Raw genomic sequence first — 19,631 nt, 5'->3', positions numbered from 1 at the left:
TGGCTCAGCCCTGGCCACACAGACACACACAGACACATTCAGATGCTCAAGTGCCCGGAGGAGGTGTCCATAAACACTGAGGGCAGAACACAGTCTCCCAGGGCTGGGAGACGTGCCAGGTGTGACCTGTTTCCAGATGAGGGTCACCTGTGGGAGGAAAGGGCCTACCAGGAAAACATAGCTATTAATTTTTAAAGGTTTATTTATTTATGCATACAAGAACTGGGGTACAGGCCAAAGGTTGGGGGGGTGGGTGAGAGGATTTACCAGAGACCAGAGACAGAGTGGGGAGCAGAACAGGCAGATCTACTGAAACACGCTGCTGAGGGGAGCAGCGGGGAGACAGAAGAGGTCTGCCTCGTCCTGTGGGTCACTCCCTGGCCGGGGATTGAACTCATGCCTTAGTGGCTGGCGACAGCTTCACAGTGCTGAGACTTAACCCTCGCGCCACCAGGGAGGCCCGGCTATTAATTGTATTTCCTGTGTTTGGCTCAGTGAGCCCCTTCTTACCTGTGGTGTTGAACCTGAAACTTCTAGATCTCAGAGAGCCTGGTGAGTGGAGCTTGCTGAGGCCCTCCCCCAACTCTTGCGCCCCTTTCGCCTAACGGGTTGAAACCACAGTGGTCTAAAAGCCAGGAGGAGCCGCGCACTTTCTTCCAGAAAGCTGTCGTGGAGACGGGAGTGCTCGAAGAAAGTCTCTCATGTTCCAGATAGCACCGAGGATTTTCATGCCTTGTCCGCAGTGCTTTCCAAGGTCTCTTACCCTCCGCAGGCGATGGAGCCCCCAAATGTGTCTGCTGTCACTGAGTTTCAGCTGCTGGGGTTCCAGAACCTTCTTGAGTGGCAGTCCCTGCTGTTTGCCATCTTTTTGTTCATCTATGTGCTCACGGTGGTGGGGAACGTCGTCATCATCGCCGTGGCGAGCCATGACTGGTGGCTGCACACGCCCATGTACACTTTCCTCAAGCACCTGTCCTTCCTGGAGGTCTGGCACACTTCCACCGTCGTGCCGCCGCTGCTCGCCGGCCTGCTGTCCGGGGCCGTGCCATCTCCTTCCCCGCCTGCATGCCCAGCTCTACTTCTTTGTGTTTTTCGGGCCACCGAGTGCTTCCTCCTGGCCACGATGGCCTATGACCGCTACCTGGCCGTCTGCAGCCCCTGCACTACCCCTCCTGATGCCCCCAGACCTGCGCCAAGCTGGTGGCCGTCTCCTGGGTGACCGGGGTGGGCACGGGGTCCTGCCCTGCCTGATGATCTCCAGGCTGGACTCCTGTGCCCCCAACCGGATCAACCACTTCTTCTGCGACCTGCCCTCCATGCGGCTCTCCTGCTCCGCGTCTGCCTCACCGAGATGGTCATCTTCGCCCTGTCCATCGCCGGCTGCGCGTGTGCCTCCTCCCCACCCTCGTGTCCCACGTCTTCATCGTGGCCGCCATCGTAAGCATCCCCTCCGCCTCCGGCCCGCGAAGACCTTCTCCACGGCGGCTCCCACCTGGCCGTGGTCACCGTCTACTCCGGGACCACGATCTCCATGTACGTGCGCCCCAATGCCCACCTGTCCCCTGAAATCAACAAGATCATTTCCGTCTTCTACACCGTGGTCACCCCACTGCCGAACCCCGTCATCTACTGTTTGAGGAACAAAGACTTCGAAGAGGCCGTGAGGAAAGTGATGACGAGGAGGGGCCGCATCTGCGGCCTCAGAGCGCAGGGCAGCTTCTCGCTCAGGTGCGGCCAGTCGGCGGGGCCAGGCGCGGCCCAGTGCGGTCGGGCCCTCGGCGCGCTGCCCGGGCTGGCCGCAGGTGGGGCTGCTCCCGGCCCCCCGCGGCTCGCTGCGGCCCCTGCCGGCCCTGCTGTCCTCGCTCTGCCCTCCGGGGTCCCGCCGTGTGGCGCGCTCCGCACGTCCCGTCCCTGCGCACGGCCGGCCCGAGCTCGTGGGCCCGTGGACAGAAGCCGCTGGGGGCCCGCGGGGTGTCCCGGCGCCCGGCCCCGCGCCCGCGGGCGGCTAGCGCGGCCGCGGGAAGAGGCGTCGGCCCCGGCGGACCGCGGCAGGCTGCGCAGGGGCGCTTCCAAACGCCAGACTGGTCTGCAGAGACTCAGATCCCGGGTGTGTGTTGAATGAATCTTAGGAAAAGCAGTCACGGCGGAAGGAGAGGGCGGGGCGGGTGAAGGGGCAGAGGCGAGAGACGGACGGGTGGGGGGGGGGAGGAGGGAACCGAGGGGAAGGGAGGGCGGGAGGGGGCGGGGGAGGGACAGGCCTCCGTGGCCCGAGTGGCCGCCCCGTGCAGCTGCCGTCCCCGCCGTCGACGCCGCCGCTGCTGACCGGCTGCCCCTGCCCCTCCCCGGGTGCCTGTCCCCGCCGGCGTGGGGGCCGGGGCGGCCTGGGCGTCTCTGCCTCGGTGGCGTCTGTCTCCGGCCTGCAGCGGAGGCCGGCAGTGCCCGCGGCGCGCCCCGCCCCCGCCCGGCTCGGGTCCGCCCGCCGCCCTCCAGCTCGGCCCGGCCCCGCCCCAGCGCGGGCCGCGGAGCTGCTCCCGCCTCTCCAGGCCCGCCCCCACGACCCCCCCGGGCGAGGCCTTCGGGCCGGGTGAGCGTGGACCAGGGCAGCGCGGAGAGGGAGGCGGGGGACGGGCCGGCGCGGACCCGCCGCCCAGAGGCCGGGAGGCCGAGGCCGGGGCCCGCCAAGGGGCAGTGCGAGGGCGCACGGGGCGGGACGCCCAGGACCGGCCAGGGCCCCCGGCCGCCGCTTCCCGCCCGCCGCTCACCGCGGGCGCCGGCCAGCCACGGGGGCCGCCGCGGGCCGCTCGGCGAGAGACACCGGAGCCCGCAGCTGCGTGAGTGGTGGGGCGACACCTGCAGCAGGCGACACCCTGAGACTCCGGGCCCCGGGGCGCCTTCGGGGCCCCCAGAGAAAGGGCGGGGCCTGCCCCGGGACCCCCCGCGGCCCGCGGCCCCGCGGCCCCCGCCCGTATGTGGGCGCCGCCAGCCCTGCTTATAGCCGCTCTCAGGCTGCCCCACCCACACAGCTGATTGGACCGTTTTTCAATCCTGAGGCTGATTGGACCGTTCAGGACCAGTCAGCTGGTAGCTCACACCTGATTGGGCCAGCCCACAAGCCGGGAAGCACAGGTTGCATAAAAAGGCGCTGAGGCGCCGGTCGGCTCTGGCCCCGCTGCCCGGATGCCGGGGCCGGCGTGGGGCGGGGCTTGGTCAGGCTCTTGCGGGGAGTAGCGGGAGGGGTGACCCGCCTCGCCCGGCGGATGCCCAGCGGTGGTCAGCGGCCTGCCAGGCCAGCGCTGTGGGCCTGTCCCTGACCCCCTGCCCTGGCGCCCGCTGTATGGGGAGCAGGCGGGGCTCCCTGCGGACCGAAGAGAGACCGGCGGGCTGAGGCGGGGCTTCCCCGGGTCGGGGGGGCGCTGGGGCTCGGAAATCCTCGGGGTTCCCGGGAACAGGACGCGCCCCTGAGCTAACCTGGGGCCGGGCCAGGGCCTCTCGGGCTTGACTGAGCGCGGGGCCGGGGCGGGCGGCTGCGTGGACCTGCTGGGCGGGGGGTGGGGGTCGGGCGTGGGGGCTCCGGGGGCGCCATCCTGCGGCATCCGGGACGCACGGGGCCCTGCGGGGCCGGGAGACGCGTGGGTCCCGAGGAACGCTGCGAAGGCGAAGGCGCCCGCGCGGGCTGCGGGTCGGGCGAGGGGCGCGGCAAGGGCGCCCGGGGTGCCCGAGTCCTCGGCGGAGGGGCGTCCCTGCGCCCGGCGCCCCCGCCGAGCCCGCACCGAGGCCTGAGGACTTGCGGGCGCGGTGCCCGGTTCGGGTCCCGAGCGGCCCTGCTTGGCGAGCTGCCTGCGCCCGCCCTGGCGCCGCCGTCCGCGTCCCGGGCGCCCGGGGCGCAGCCCTCCGCCCCCGCTCTTTGGGGCACGGAGTTCTGTGACACCAGCCCCGTCGCCCGAGCCCGTCCCCCGCGAGGTCCGGCTCCGCGCGGCCGGGGCGGGGGGCGCAGCCCAGGTGGCCAGGGGCGCTGCTTCCCCCTGTGCGCGCCGACCCCGGAGCCGCCGGGAACGCCCCTCCGCCGGCGGGGGCCGCGGGGCGAGCCGGGCCTGACCCCCGGGCGGGCGGACGCGCCCCTGGCTCTGCCCCATACTCTGCAGCCGGCCCGGCCGAGCCGCGGGCCCGGGATGTCCTCGGAGGCTCGGACGCGCGCCCGCCCGCCCCTCGGGCTTCTCTGTGGCCCTGGAGGAGGGTCCTCGCCGGCCGGGCCGGACAGGCGGCAGACGGACCGAGGGGCCCGAGGAGCCGAACCTGCGGGGCGGGGGCGCCTCGGGAAGCACCCGCGGTTTTTGGAAAAAGACATTTATTTATTTATTCATGCGCACAAGAGCCGGGGTGCAGCCAGCGGCGAGGGTGGGGGTGGCGGTGGGGAGACTCCCCAGGACAGCGAGGGGCGGAGCGGGCGGATGGGCTGAGGCGCCGCTGCGGGGCGGCGGGGCCGGAGCGTCGGCTGCCCCTGGGGTCTGCGCCTGGCCGACCCACTCCGCGCCCGCCTGAGCCTCGGCCCGCGCGCCCTCGGCGCTCCCCGCCTCGGAGCCGGACTTGGGGACTCTGGGGCGCGTCCCTTAACGCCCGCCTTGGCGCTGCTTCTCCTGATTTTCCCTGCAGCCCCCCACCCCTTCTGCGGAGGGGCCCCGCCGCGCCCACCCCGCCTGCGTCCAGTCCTCCGGGCGCGTGACCCGCGCGCGGGGGGGTGGTGCGCGGGAAGCGCCAGAGCCCCTCGGAGCGGGGGCCTGGGCCTGGGAACTGAAGCGGCGGGCGGAGGACACGAGTCTCTGGGGCGTCCCGTTCACCCCTCACGTTGGGTCCTCACCGGACACACCCCCTTCTGCTAACTGGTTCCCCTCACCGCCCCCCTCCCCACCAGCTCCTGGCGGGACCGTCCCCACAGGGGACAGACAGAGGCTGCCAGGGAGCCGAGGGACCCCTTTGGTGTCTGCAGCGCGCGCCAGCGCCTCCTCCGCGGCTCCTCACCCGGGCGCCCTGGCGGGGTGAGCAACGAGCGCGCACCCCCGCCCGCCCCATCACCCCCTCCCCAGCGCGCCCTGCTCTGGGGCTCCCCTGCGGGGCGCGGCCATAGTTTCGCAGTTGAGCGTGGCCCCACGATGGGTCTCAGTCCCACAGCCCCCCCACCTCCGTCACGGGTGCCCCCAGTCGCCCGGAGGAGCCCAGGAAGACCCCGGGCGCGCCGCGGGCGCTGAGGAGGCGCCCAGTTCGCCTAACGAGCCCCGGGCCTCACAGGGGCGGTTTGGAAAGGGGGGGCTCCGCGCTCCGCTGTCCCCAGCGCGCCTCCCCTGCGCTCCCTCCGCGCGGCCGGGGTAGCTGTGCCCCAGGATTGGAGGAGACCCTGGGGACCCCAGGGGCGCCCATAGACACCAGGAGGGCTCCGGGCGCGCCTGAAAGACCAACCTGCTCCGTCCCCGGCTCGAGCTGCTGTCCCGGGTCCCATGGGGGCTCCAGCAGGGCGCGGAGTCCCCAGCCCGGACCCGGGCCTGGTGGGCGGCAGCGCCCCCCCAGCCCCCGGACCCCACCCGCGCAGGGGACGGGCAAGGCCGCCTTACCAGGCGAGGGGAGCGGGGCGGGGGAGCAAGCCCTGCGCGCCCGGCCGCCCGCGGGCCCCTGGGGGACGGTCCCGGGGAGCCCCCGCTGCTGCCCGGGCTCGGCTCCCGCCTTGCGGTCAGCGCCGAGCTCCCCGGCCGCGGTCACTCCGTCCCCCCAAGACCGTAGTCACCTCCCCGTCCCGGGGGATCCCTCGCGTCCACCGCGCCCCTCACTGACGGGACGGGGGTCGCTGCGCCCCCAACCTAGCGCGGGCCCTGACCCGGGGAGGCGGCGTCTACGCGGACCCGTCTCCCGCTGGGTACCCGGCCTGGCGGGTGCGGCGGCCTGAGGCTCCTCCCCTGCCTCCAGTGTGGCCCCGGGCTCCTGCGCCACACGGAACCCAGATGGCGGGGGTGTCGGCAACCTGGTGCGCATCCTCCCTCCTCTGGGCTCCTGCCTGGCCGTCAGCTCCCCGAGAGGGCGGGATGGGGGCCCTAGGGGCCCTGGAAGGGCCGAGAGCGCGGGCAGGCCCAGCGCCCAGGGATGGCGGGTCCACGCCGGCTGGGGCGCCACACCTGCTGGACGCACGGCTGGGCGGCTCTGGGGCCTGAGCCCCTGGGCGGGCGAGCAAGGTCCGGGAAGTGGGGCGCGCGCAGAGGAGCGCGGGGTGCGGGCCTTTCCTAAACCGCGGTGCAGCAGGGTCAGCCCAGGACGCTGCCCGCCGCGGAGCTGCCCCTCCCGCGGGCCAGGAAGGGCCGGGAGCCCTGGAAGTGGCTCGGCTCGGGCTCAGGGGCGGCCCTCCAGGGGCAGGGCCGGGAACCCCCCTTTCGGGCAGCGGTGGGGCCGGCGGGGCGGAGCTGGTGGGCGGGTGGCGGGCGCTGCCAGGGCCACGGAGCGGGTCTCCACAGTGACCCGCGCCCCTGCGCGCGAGAAAACAGGAGGTGAGTTCTGCTTCCCGCGGTCCATCTTCTTGTGGTCAATAATTATCTTCCTTCCTTTTTGGCTTTTGATACTTTCTAGTGAATTTAAGTTCGTAATATATTTCTTGACCTTCTAGATCAACAGTTGGAATGTACGACTTCTGGCACATTGAGAATTTATAAAAATGTTATTTAATACCCACAACTGTGCTAGCAGCAAGTTACCATGATAAAAAGAAATAGTGAGATAAATCATTTAGTAACGCCAATTAAGAAAAAAAAAACAGAAATCAACGGTTTTAATTGTGATTAAATGTTTGAATTCATACAACTTAGAGCAGTTAATGTTTTATTAACTTATATATCTAATTACGTTGTACAAAGTTGGCAAAAATGTTGGCAGTGAAGAGTATGTGTTTAGAATTGTCTGATCCAGTTTCTTGTTCAATGCACACACTGGATTCTCATTATATTCCATAACGTTTATTGACCAGTGTAACAGCAACATTAATTAATATTAACAGAGTCACTTATAGGCACTAAAAATAAAAAGGCCAATCACTTAAAAGAGCAGTAGGCCATTGTCAGCCCAGAAGTTCAAAGGTCAGGATTCTGCCACCTCTTCTACTGCCCCTGGCTGGTCTCCAGAATTACCTGGTTCCACCTGGAACTCCCCCCCGGGCTGCACAAGGTCAACCTGACTCAGCCTCTCCCAGGTGAGTGTTTGAGAGTGACTGAATGTCTGATATCCAATTGGAACTGCATTTCATCATGAAATATTTGGTGTGAAATTTTCAAATATGGAACATCACAGATGGGAAAGCAAAGGATGATGCAGTCAGCCGAGAGGAGCTGAGGCCAGACAGCAGCCACACCCACGGGGCACTTCACTTCCCAAATGAGATCTTCTTCAAATCCTTTGCATGTCTATGAAAACACCAAATGATAGTGTTACTTTTTGCACGTAAATCTGACGGCTTTTTTCAATTCAACGAATTCATAAAAATGCAGACACTCTGTGAGATTCCTGTTGATGACCTGCCCGGCCAGGGCATTGTCCTGCCATTCCCACCCGCCCACTCTAGGTGATGAAATAAATGGGGACAACACTCCTGTGAAGTGTGGTGTGAGGTCATGGATGGCATCCCTAACACATTTCTAGGAATATTAGATACGAGGTGGACTACTAGCTACCGTTTTGTTTTGAGCAGATTGTTTCTCAAAAATTCCCACCCAATGATTTTTGTAATATTTTAGTAATTATACTGCACAGGAACTTAACTTTCTTATTTCTGCTGACCACCAAGCGCTGAGTGTGTTTATGGTAAATGTGGCGGCACCCACACCGGAGCTTCCAGAGGGTCTCCACCACATCACGTGTGTGGGTCCTTCTCTACAGTGGATCGCAACTGCTCAGATTCTAACTTGGACCCTAAGACCTTGTTTATGCTGTGAAGGCTTCACTCACTAAGTACAGGGGCCTCTGTCCTACCATGACCCCTGATCCCACATGTGACCGCGAGGGTCAGTGACATTAGAGGGGAAGCCTCCTTAGAGACTAGAGATGCTGCCCCAGGGACAACTAAGATGACAATAGATGAAACTGCTGCTGACAACTGCTGACAACTGCGATGAAACCCAACCATCTCCTCTCTTGGCCGGGAGCTACAGAAATGGAGGACAGCAAAGAGTGGCTGGAAGTTCAGTTACTCCAGTATACACGGAATATCACATGGCACCTAAGAGGTAAAAAGAGCAACAACTAAAACTAAGGGTATATGAAGTTATCTTAATATATATATTATTATTCATTTTATTTAATATTTATTATTACATTATTAATATATATATTGTAATTATAAGAATATAGAGTAGTATAATGTGAAAATTCAAAATAATTGTCTTGTAAAGAGTAATGAACTCATCTTCCCTATTATATTTTGGTGAGTCTCCCCTTCATTAGTCTCCCCACAGCAGACTCCTCAGACTGTATATGATGGGAGTAAAGGTGGGGGTCACCACCGTGTAGAACATAGAAATGACCAGGTCAGACATGGACGGGGTTCCTGTAGTTGGCTTCAGATAAGCAAAGCATCCAGTGGAGAAAAACAGCACCACAACCAGCAGGTGGGGAAGGCACGTGGAGTAGACCTTGGATGCAATCTTCCTGACAGCAGAGAAGATGTGGACATAGGAAATGATGATGAAAATAAAACAGCAGATACTCAACAGCGAAGTAGTGAGAATGGGGACAAGTTCATTGATTAAATTTCCTGAGCAGGAAATAGCCATTAACTGGGGGATGTCACAGAAGAACTGGTGGACCACGTTGGACCCACATAGGACAAGGAGAAGGTTCCAGCTGTGTGTATCACAGCATGGAGACCCCCCACCCAGCCAGGACACAGCTGTCAGCTGCACACACCTGTCCCTGCTCATGATGACGTCATAGTGCAGGGGTGGCAGATGGCTGCATAGCGGTCAAGGCTCATCACCGTGAGCAGGTGCAACTCTGTGGTTGTTGTAAAAACCATCATGAAGACCTGGAGGACACAGCATGGGAACAAGATGGAGCTGCTTTGCCTCAGAGAGTTGGCAATGGACTTGGGGACCATGGCTGAGATGAGGCAGAGGTCTGTGAAGGACAGACTCCTCAGGAAGAAGTACATGGGGGTGTGGAGGTGCCGGTCCAGGGTGTTGACGAGGACGATGAGCCCGTTCCCCAGCAGGGTGCACAGGTAGACCAGGGAGAAGAGCAGCATGTGCAAGAAGCCCATGGTCCCCTGTGTGGGGAACCCCAGGAGGACGAATTCTCTCATAGTTGTGAGATTCATCCCCCGGAGCCATCATCTGTATAAAAAAAAATAAAGAGGAAGAAAACATTGTTAAATCTTCTAATATTGAACATAAGTGGGTTTTCAGCATAGGATAATGATTCAGTCTATCTACCAGGTAATTACTCCTTCTAGGTCCCATGGCATCTGGTATCCTCATCTGCGTGTGCTGCTGTGTTCAAACTTTCATTTCCATCTCATGTGAAGGGGACATTATCACACTGTCCAAACATGTCCTGAAAATTGGTGAAGGCTTGAAGATTTCCATTGACCCTACAGAACTTTAAGAATTACAGTCTCAAACCTCTCAACAAATCCGACTGACTGTACCTCCCGACTGCCCCACTTTTGCTGCTCCCACCTACTGCCCAGGCCCCAGCATCTCCGCCCAGCACACCTCCCAGAGGTTGTCCAGGGCACAGTCCCAGAGGACACGTGACCATGCCCAGTACCCCCCACCCCAGAGACCCTGTCCCTGCTCCTCCAGCACAGCCCTGGTCAGTGACAGGTGTTCAGGGAGATGGGGTGTGCGGGTCTCTGTTTTCCTGCTTCCCGGAAACCGACACTGTCCTGGAACTGAATGATCTGAGCTCAGCATCCCCGTGCGGCGTGTCCTGACGCCTCCTCTGTCAGATTCCTACCCCTGTGGCCTCACTGCTGACTCCTGGTCCGTCCCCTTGTCTCCTCATCTCCCTGTACCCGACTCCCCCACATCTGAGGACTCAGAGACCACATTTCCCGCAGAGTGTCCTCCTGGGTCACACCCACACATCCCTCCTGAAGGATGGGCTCATCCACCCCGTGTCCCTCCCCGGCCCCTCTGTCCCCCTCAGACTCATGCACATCTGTGCAGGGAGGAGGCTGCTCCAGGGCTGAGCCAGACGGTCTGTGCATGTGGCTGACCCTGCTAGTCCCAGGGACCCGGGTCCCCCGGGTGCAGGTTTGTTCCTCACCCAGGCCCGTGGGTGAGTGTGGACATCTGGACACGGGCAGCCCTGCCCACTCCACTTCCCCCCCCCCAATGTCATCCTCTCCCACCTCTGTGGGGTGACAGAGGGGAAGGCCCTGGGGAGGCAGGATTTTTAAGGTCACATCGTAACATAAAATAATTACAACACATTGGTGGAATCTTCCTAATAATTTAATAAAAACAGGAAAATAAATCATGTAATGAGATGGTCCAAGATGTAGATACCTTTGGACTGATATCGGTAATGATGACAGAAGCTCTGGCATATTCTCTTCCTGTGCAATATCACTTATGACTCCTGAGTGGTGGAATTGGGAAAAAAACCCAAGTCCATGTCTGTAAAGAGACATTCTTCATCACAATGTAATTCTGTTAATTGTTGTCTTTTATGTAGTGCCCAGAACAACTCAGCGTGCTGAATGCTCAAATGCCAGTTATGAAGCATTAGTTGTCACATATACGATGCACCACAACGTTCTGTTCAATCCTTTGAACACTTTAAATTCCAGGAGAGTATATTTCCTCTCGCAGAGACTCATCCAGCATGATAAGGCAGTGGGTCACTGAGAAACTTGTGCACCTTCAGAATTTAATAGTTTTCATGATTTGTAAAACAAATATTTTATTTACTGTGCTTTCTCAGATCTAAAATGAAGCTTGAAATCTAAAAACAGTCAAATCTGAATGATTTCCATTCTGAAAACTGTTTAAGAACAGAATACCTGCAGTCTGGGGGGAAGTTCCCGCTGCCGTGTCGAGTCTCTGTTCTGAGGTTGTCCCCATGGCAGGACAGAGGGCGTCCCGGCCTCTCACTCCATGGTCTGGGCTCCTGGGGACGCCTCTGAGCACTCACAGGATGTTCCACCCTGTCCTGCGCCGCCTCATGGACAGAGCAGGGCCGCAGGGCTGGGCTATTTGAGCTCTGGAGCTGGTGTCTGTGTGTTGGACGCTGTCCAGATTCCAGCCCTCAGGGACCTTCCTCCAGAGGGAAAGTGCGTGTTTACTTGACTGTGTTAATTGGAGCGTCCTGCAGTACTTCTTGGGGAGTAATTATCACACTCGGTGTGTAGATGTGATTTTGTGTCTGGCTCACGCCTCTATGGAAGTGAATAGACAAATCCTCATTTCCAGGTTCCGTTCCCCTCCTGTCGTGTCCGCCATGGTGGGCACCATCAGTCATGACAGTGCCCTGAGTCCCTGTCTAGACAGCTGGAGAGTTGCCCATCACCCACCGTTGGCCTTCATGGAGAGGCCCTGGGGATGGGCGTGAGGGGGATGCGGGAAGGCCTGAGGCGGGAGGGAAGGGAAATGGAGAGAGGCAGGAGGGAGACAAGGGAGGGGAGTGGGGAGGAAAGACAATGGATGTCCAGCAGAAGTGAGTGACCACGGGGGTCACCAGCCCTTTGGGAAGAGAAACTTTACTCGTCTCTGAAATTGTGTATCCTGCAGTTCTTTTCCACCACAGCACCTGTCACTGCACTTACATTAGAACTGTCATTAGGTTTGAATAATTTTACTTTTAACCTTAACAAAATGGAGTAGAATATTAGGGTTTCTGCACATGATGTCATGTACTTAGGTTTGCTGCATGACTGTAGTGACACATTTGCAAAGAGGCGTTTATCTGTTTGAGTCTATTCTTCTGTAGGGTGTGGGGCAGGACCTGCTTCACTCTGCTGCGTGTGTCTGTCTGCTTCTCCCAGCACCATTTCCCCACTTTCCCTCTCCAGTGCCTGCTCTGGCTCCTCTGTCGTAGAGTCACTGTCTGTCCTGATGAGGTTGGGTTCCTGGGCCCTCATTATATTCGAGTTCTGTCTGTTTTTGTCCCAGTACCATGCTGCTTTAGCTATTAGAGCTTTATTGTATGGACTGAAGTCTGGAGTGAGCTGCCTCCATTCTTCCTCTTTTTGTCAGTGTTTTGGGTGTTTGGGGCCTTTTATGATTCCACATACATTTCAGTAATTTTTTTTATATCCTTGGAGAATGTCATTGAAGGTCTTACTGGGATTAAGTTGAATCTGTAAGTTGCTTTGGGTCAGATGGGCATTTGGTATTGTTGATTCTTCCAAGCCAAGGGTAGGGAATATCTTTATATTTCTCTGTCTTTTCTATTTCTTTTGACAATGTCTTTCTCTTTTCTTGTATCTTCACCTCCTTTGTTATATCTACTCCGTGGTACTTAGTCTCGTGATTATAAGTGAGTTTGTTTTCTTAACTTCTCTTCTAGTTCATTTTGTGCATATAGAAGGGAATTGATTTTCACATGTTGATTTTGTCAGCTTCCAACTACACTGATGTGGCTCATTGACTTAATTTGTTGTTTTCAGTGCAGTCTTTAGTGTTCTTAGTGGATATTATGTTGTACAACTGTTTAAAATGTGCTTAAATGTTTAAATTCATACAATCTTGAGGCAGTTAATATTTTATTAATTTAAATTTTTATTTATTTTATACACAAGTGGCAAAATGTAGGCAATGATAGTCTCAGCATATGTTTATAATACCCTGATTCAGGTTCTTAATTCAATACACGTATTGAATTCTCCTTATATCTCATAACTTTATTGTCATACCCCATAAATTTTATTGATCAGTAAACTATGACAGTATCAAGAATTAATTTTAACAAAGTTATTTATCATCAGATAAATAAAAATGCCAATGATTTAAAATAACAGTAGCAAGTTGTCAACCCAGATGTTTATGTATCAAGATGATGTCATCTTTTAACCGTTGCTGGCTGCCTCCAAATTTGCCATGTGCCCTACGGGACTCGGGGCTGAAGGCAAGGTCAGCCTGATTCCTTCAGAGGGTGACCTGTTTGAGAAACAGTTAAAGGGCTTGATGTCCAATTGAGACTACATTTTATATTGAAATATTTTGGTGTGAAATTTTCAAACCTTGGATATCACGCCGGGAAACCAAAGGTGGATGCAGTCAGCAGAGAAGAGCTGAGACCAGACAGCAAGTGCACTCAGGGGCTTTTCACTTCCCCAATTTAAATCCTCAAATTCTTCATGTCTTTACGTCTACACTAAATGATAATATCATTCATGATATGTAAATCTGATGAGTTTTCTTGTTTGAAGAACTCCATATGGAAACACAAACACTCCGGGTGAGATCCCTGTAATAAGGTGCCCAGAAGGACACTGTCCTCAAATTCCCAGGCATTCTATGTAATTAAATAAATGTGGATAATCACACGTGTGAAGTGTGGTGTGATGCTGTGAGTGCCGTTCCTCAACTCTTCCTGGAAATATTAGAATATTCTGCAGTCCACGAGCTATTATTTTGATTTTACCATTATAGTTTCCTAAGTTCCTTTATTGTTTCTTTTTTTAAAAAAGATTTATTTATTTATACAAGAGTTGGGGTACCGGACAGAGGTGTGGGGGGTGAGAGCTGGTGTGAGAGGTGTGGGGGGTGAGAGCCAGATTGACCTAAATACACAGCTGAGGGGAGCAGCGGGTGAGGCAGGAGAGGTCTGCCGCGCCATGTGGGTATCTCCCCGGCTGGCCAGGAACTGAACCTGTGCTGCAGAGGCTGTGGACAGCTTTACAGCATTGTGCTGTACCCACTGTACCACCAGAGACTCCCCCTTTACTGTTTCTTAAAAAACCCTACCCACTATATATTGTCAGCTTTTAGTGATTATACTGCACCTGAAATTAAGAGCTTTCAAGTCCCTGTCTCATTTCTGGTGTCCACTGTGCTTGGCGTGTTTATGGTAAATGCCGGAGGCACCCACACCAGAGCTTCCAGGAGGGTCTCCACCACGTCACGTGTGGTCCTTATCGACAGAAGGTCATGACTACTCGATTCACTATGAATTTTTGGGCCTTATTTATGCTGTGAAGGCCTCACTCACCAACTAAAGGGGTCTCTATCCTACCCGTGTCCCCTGATCCCACGCGTGACCATGAGGGTCAGTGACATTAGAGGGGAAGCTGCCTTAGAAAGACTGGAGATGCTGCCCCAGTGAGAAAACTTCTGCTGACGACTGAGATGAAACCCAACCGTTGCCCCTATCGGCTGGGAGCACAGAAATGGAGAACAACAAAGAGTGGCTAGAAATTCAAACACTTGAATTCAAATTCAAGTACCCACAGAATATCAAAGAACATCTAAGTGTTAACAAGAGAAACAATTAAAGCTATAGGGGCATATGGAGTCATCTTAAATATAATTTAAAAATAAGAATATATCTTTAATTTTACAATGGAATTACATGTAACTATAGAAATATAAAGGGGAGAATGACGTGAAAATTTAAAATATGTGTCTCATAATGGAGTCATGAAGTCATCTTCTCTATTACATTTTGGTAAGTCTTCCCTTCATCAGTCTCCCAACAGCCGACTTCATGGCTTGGTTTCTCAGACTGTATATGACCGGATTAAAGGTGGGGGGTACCATCGTGTAGAACATAGAAATGACCAGGTCAGACATGGACGGGTTCTCTGAGGTCGGCTTCAGATAAGCAAAGAATCCAGTGGAGACAAACAGCACCACAACCAGCAGGTGGGGCAGGCACGTGGAGTAGACTTTGGCCTTACCTTCTGTGGATGGGATCTTCTTGACAGCAGAGAAGATGTGGACATAGGAAATGACGATGAAAATGAAATAGCAGGTACTCAACACCACACTAATGAGAATGGGGACAAGTTTGTTCATTAGATTTCCTGAGCAGGAAATAGCCAACAACTGGGGGACGTCACAGAAGAACTGGTGGACAACGTTGGACCCACAGTAGGACAAGGAGAAGGTTCCAGCTGTGTTCATCACAGCATAGAGACCCCCACACAGCCAGGACACAGCTGTCAGCTGCACACACCTGTCCCTGCTCATGATGACGTCATAGTGCAGGGGTTGGCAGATGGCAGCATAGCGGTCAAGGCTCATCACCGTGAGCAGGGTCATCTCTGCACCTGCCGAAAAAACCATCATGAAGACCTGGACAACACAGCCCAGGAACGAGATGGAGCTGCTGTGCCTCAGAGAGTTGGCAATGGACTTGGGGACTGTGGTTGTGATGAGGCAGAGGTCCGAGAAGGACAGACTCCTCAGGAAGAAGTACATGGGGGTGTGGAGGTGCCGGTCCAGGGTGGTGATGAGGACGATGAGCCCGTTCCCCAGCAGGGCGCACAGGTAGACCAGGGAGAAGAGCAGCGGGTGCAAGAAGCCCATGGGACCTTGGGTGGGGAACCCCAGGAGGACGAATTCTGTCACAGCCGTGAGATTGGTCACCTCTGGAGACATCATCTGTACTGGGAAAGGAGAAGGAAAGAAAATGTCTAACTTCCAACGTGGAGCATATGTGTTATCATAATAGAGTAATGATTCAATGTATTTTCTACATAATTACTCCTTCTAGGTCTACTGAGTCAAAAATCATCATCTGCATAAACTTCAATATTCAGCCCATTTATTTCCACTTCATGTGCATTATTATAACTTTTTCCACAGAAGACCTGAAAATTGGTGAAAATTGAATATTTCCATTATCCCCTACAAATCTTGCATAAATTAAAATCTCATATCTCTCAACAAACCCCACTGACAGCCCCTCCCTACTGCTCCAGTCCCTCTGCTCTGGCCTCCTGCCCAGGCCCCAGTGTCTCCGCCCAGCACACCTCCCAGAGGTTGTCCAGGGCACAGTCCCAGAGGACACGTGACCATGCCCAGCCCCTCCCCACCCTAGAGAGCCTGTCCCTGCTCCTCCAGCACAGCCCTGGTCTGGGGAGGCCCCACAGTGATGGGTGAGCAGGGAGGTGGGGTGTGCGGGTCCCTGTTTTCCTGCTCCCCGGAACCCGACACTGTCCTGGAACGGAACGATCTGGGCTCAGCGTCCCCGTGCAGTGTGTCCTGACGCCTCCTCTGTCAGAGTCCTGCCCCTGTGGCCTCACTGCTGACTCCTGGTCCGTCCCCTCATTCCTTCATCTCCCTGCACCTGACTCCCCGCAGCATCTGAGGACCCAGAGACCACGTTTCCCACAGAGTCTCTTCCTGGGTTACACCCACATGTCCCTCCTGCAGGATGGGCTCATCCACCCCGGGTCCCTCCCCGGCCCCTCTGTCCCCCTCAGACTCATGCACATGTGCAGGGAGGAGGCCGCTCCGGAGCTGAGCCAGACGGTCTGTGTGTGTGGCTGTCCCTGCCAGTCCCAGGGACCTGGGTCCCCCGGGTGAAGGTTTGTTCCTCACCCCAGGCCTGTGCATGAGTGGGGACGTCTGGACATGGGACAGCCCTGCCCTCTCTCCTCCCCCCAATCTCATCCTCTCCCCCCTCTGTGGGGTGACGGAGGGGCAGCCCCTGGGGAGGCCAGGACTTTTAAGGTCACATAGTAATGTAAAACAATTACAACACGTTGGTAGAAATCTTCCCAATAATATCATAAAAACAAGGAAATAAATCAGGATATGAGGTGATCCAAGATGTCGACATCTTTCGAGTGATATGAAATATATATTTATTGATAACAGAAGCTCGACATTTTCTCTTCCTGTGCAGTATCAGTGACGACCCCTGAGGGGTGGAGTTGGGGAAAAATACCCCAACTGAGTCCACACCCAAATTCTCTTTAGTGCCAGAGACATGAAATAATCAACCATGTTGCTGTAAACTTTGCAGAATTTATATTTGACTCTTAGGTCTGTCATAATATGTAGGCAAAAGGCATAACATTCTGATTTTTAACAATAAGTATTATATTAAATTTCCCCCAGAATTTCTTCATCACAATGTAATTCCATTAACTGCTGTGCTTTTATGTAGTGCCCCAAACAACTCAGGGTGCTGAATGCTCAAATGCCAGTTATGAAGCATTAATTGTCACAAACAACAAAACCTTCTAATATATAAAGGTACTACAGGTCAATCTTTTGAACACTTTAAGTTCAAGGAGAGTATATTTCCTCTGGTTGAGACTCATGTAGCATGATAAGGCAGTGGGGCACTGAGAAACTTGTGCACCTTCAGAATTTATTAGTTTTCATGATTTATAAAATGAGTATTTTAATTACCTTGCATCTAAAATGAAGCTTGCATTCTAAAAACATTCAAGTGTGAATGATTTCCATTCTGAAAACTGCCTAAGAACTGAATACTTGCAAATTGGGGAGGAAAGTTCCGGCTGCCGTGTCCATCTGTGTCCTAAGGTTGTCCCTGTGGCGCGGACAGAGGGCATTCCGGCCTCTCACTCCATGGTCTGGGCTCCTGGGGACGCCTCTGAGCACTCATAGGATGTTCCACCCCGTCCTGCTGCCGCCTCATGGACAGAGCAGGGCCTCAGGGCTGGGCTATTTGAGCTCTGGAGCTGGTGCCCGCGTGTTGGACACTGTCCAGATTCCAGCCCTCAGGGACCTTCCTCCAGAGGGAAAGTGCGTGTTTACTTGACTGTGTTAATTGGAGCGTCCTGCAGTGCTTCTCGGGGAGTAATTATCATACTCGGTGTGTAGATGTGATTTTGTGTCTGGCTCACGCCTCTATGGACGTGAATAAACAAATCCTCATTTCCAGGTTCCATTCCCCACCTGTCGTGTCCACCGTGGTGGGCACCATCAGCCACAACAGTGCCCTGAGTCCCTGTCTAGACAGCTGGACAGTCGCCTGTCACCCACCGTGTGCCCTTCATGGAGAGGCCCTGGGGATGGGCATGAGGGGGATGCGGGAAGGCCTGAGGTGGGAGGGAAGGGAAATGGAGAGAGGCAGGAGGGAGCCAAGGGAAGGGGAGTGGCAGAAAGACAATGGACGTCCAGCAGAAGTGAGTGACCACAGGGGTCACCAGCCCTTTGGGAAGATTAACTTTACTCATCTCTGAAATTCTGTATCCTGCGGTTCTTTTACACCACAGCAACTGTCACTGCACTTGCATTAGAATTGTCCTTTTGTTGGGATAATTTGCTTTTAATCTTTAGGAAATAGTATTTTAGGGTTTCTGCTCATGGTGTCATATACTTAGTTTTGCTGCATGACAATGGTGACCTCACACATGGTAACAGGTGTTTATCTGTTTGAGTTTACTCTTCTGTAGGGTGTGGGGCAGGACCTGCTTCACTCTGCTGCGTGTGTCTGTCTGCTTCTCCCAGCACCATTTCCCCACTTTCCCTGCTCCAGTGCCTGCTCTGGCTCCTCTGTCGTAGAGTCACTGTCCATCCTGATGAGGGAGGATTCCTGGGCCTCATTATATTCCAGTGGCCTGTCTGTCTGTTTTTGTCCCAGTGCCATGCTGCTTTATTTATTAGAGCTTTATTGTATGGACTGGAGTCTGGAAGTGAGCTGCCCCCATTCTTCCTCTTTTTGTCAGTGTTGTTTTGGGTGTTCGGGGTCTTTTACATTTCAGTAATTTTTTTTTTTTTTATATCCTTGGAGAATGCCACTGAAGTTCTTATTGGCATTACATTGAATCTGTAAACTGCTTTGGGTCAGATGGGCATTTGGTAATGTTGATTCTTCCAAACCAAGGGCAGAGAATTTCTTTCCATTTCTCTGTACTTTCTATTTCTTTTGACAATGCCTTACTCTTTTCTTGTATCTTTACCTCCTTGTTATGTCTACTCTGGGGTACTTAGTCTTGTGATTATAAGTGGGATTGTTTTCTTAACTTCTCTTTTGGTTCAATTTTTGCATATAAGAAGGCAATTGATTTTTGTATGTTGATTTTTTAAGCTTCCAACCACACTGAAGTGGCTTATTGTTTTATTTTTCCAGTGGAATCTCTTGTTTTCTTAGTGTATATTATGTTGTCTACAACAGTTTTAATTGTGCTTAAATGTTAAATGCATACAACCTAGAGACAGTTAATGTTTTATTATTTTAAAATTTTAATTATGTTTCACAAAACTGACAAATTGTAGGCAATGAATAGTCTCAGTATATGTTAATAATAGTCTGATTCAGCTTCTTCCTTCAATACGTGTATTGAATTCTCATTATATCCCATAACCTTCTTCTCTTGATATCCCATAAATTTTATTGACAGTAAACTATGAGAGTATCAAGAATTAATATTAAGAAAGTTATTTACCATCAGAAAAAACTACAATGCCAATGATTTAAAATAACAGCAGCACGTTGTTAACCCAAATGTTGAAAGATGGAGATGTTGCCAGTTTTAACCATTCCTGACTGCCTCCAAACTGACATTGTGCCCACATGGGCTTCACTTGGGCTGAAGGCAAGGGTCAGCTTGATTAGCACCCTCAGAGGGTGAATGTCTGAGAATGAGTTAAATGTCTGATATCCAATGGGAGCTACATTTTATCATGAAATATTCTGGTGTGAAATTTTCAAATATTTGACGTCACAGACGGGACAGCAAA

At 54.7% G+C, this 19,631-nt stretch overlaps 2 protein-coding genes and 1 pseudogene across 2 annotated transcripts; 1 reads left to right on the top strand and 2 right to left on the bottom strand.

The window, feature by feature from the left end:
• Positions 1–223: 223 nt before the first annotated feature.
• On the top strand, positions 224–2,995 carry LOC119251158 (olfactory receptor 11L1-like; annotated as a pseudogene).
• A 91-nt stretch (positions 2,996–3,086) lies between these two features.
• On the bottom strand, positions 3,087–4,133 carry LOC119251157 (translation initiation factor IF-2-like). The gene has a single exon (XM_037518611.1). It carries the CDS (start codon positions 4,131–4,133, stop codon positions 3,087–3,089), a length of 1,047 nt encoding a protein of 348 aa, XP_037374508.1.
• A 10,467-nt stretch (positions 4,134–14,600) lies between these two features.
• LOC119251156 (olfactory receptor 14A16-like) lies at positions 14,601–15,551 on the bottom strand (the record flags this gene model as incomplete). The annotated part of the gene is made up of 1 exon (XM_037518610.2): positions 14,601–15,551. A coding segment is annotated over one exon (927 nt), but the record flags the coding sequence as incomplete, so codon positions are not given.
• Between the last annotated feature and the right edge of the window lie 4,080 nt (positions 15,552–19,631).

The sequence above is a fragment of the Talpa occidentalis genome, unplaced genomic scaffold (assembly GCF_014898055.3).
Source record: "Talpa occidentalis isolate TD23 unplaced genomic scaffold, MPIMG_talOcc4v2.1 talOcc4.2, whole genome shotgun sequence".
Classification (NCBI taxonomy): domain Eukaryota; kingdom Metazoa; phylum Chordata; class Mammalia; order Eulipotyphla; family Talpidae; genus Talpa; species Talpa occidentalis.
The sequence above is the reverse complement of the archived record's forward strand: the minus strand, read 5'-3'. Positions and strand labels throughout refer to the sequence as shown.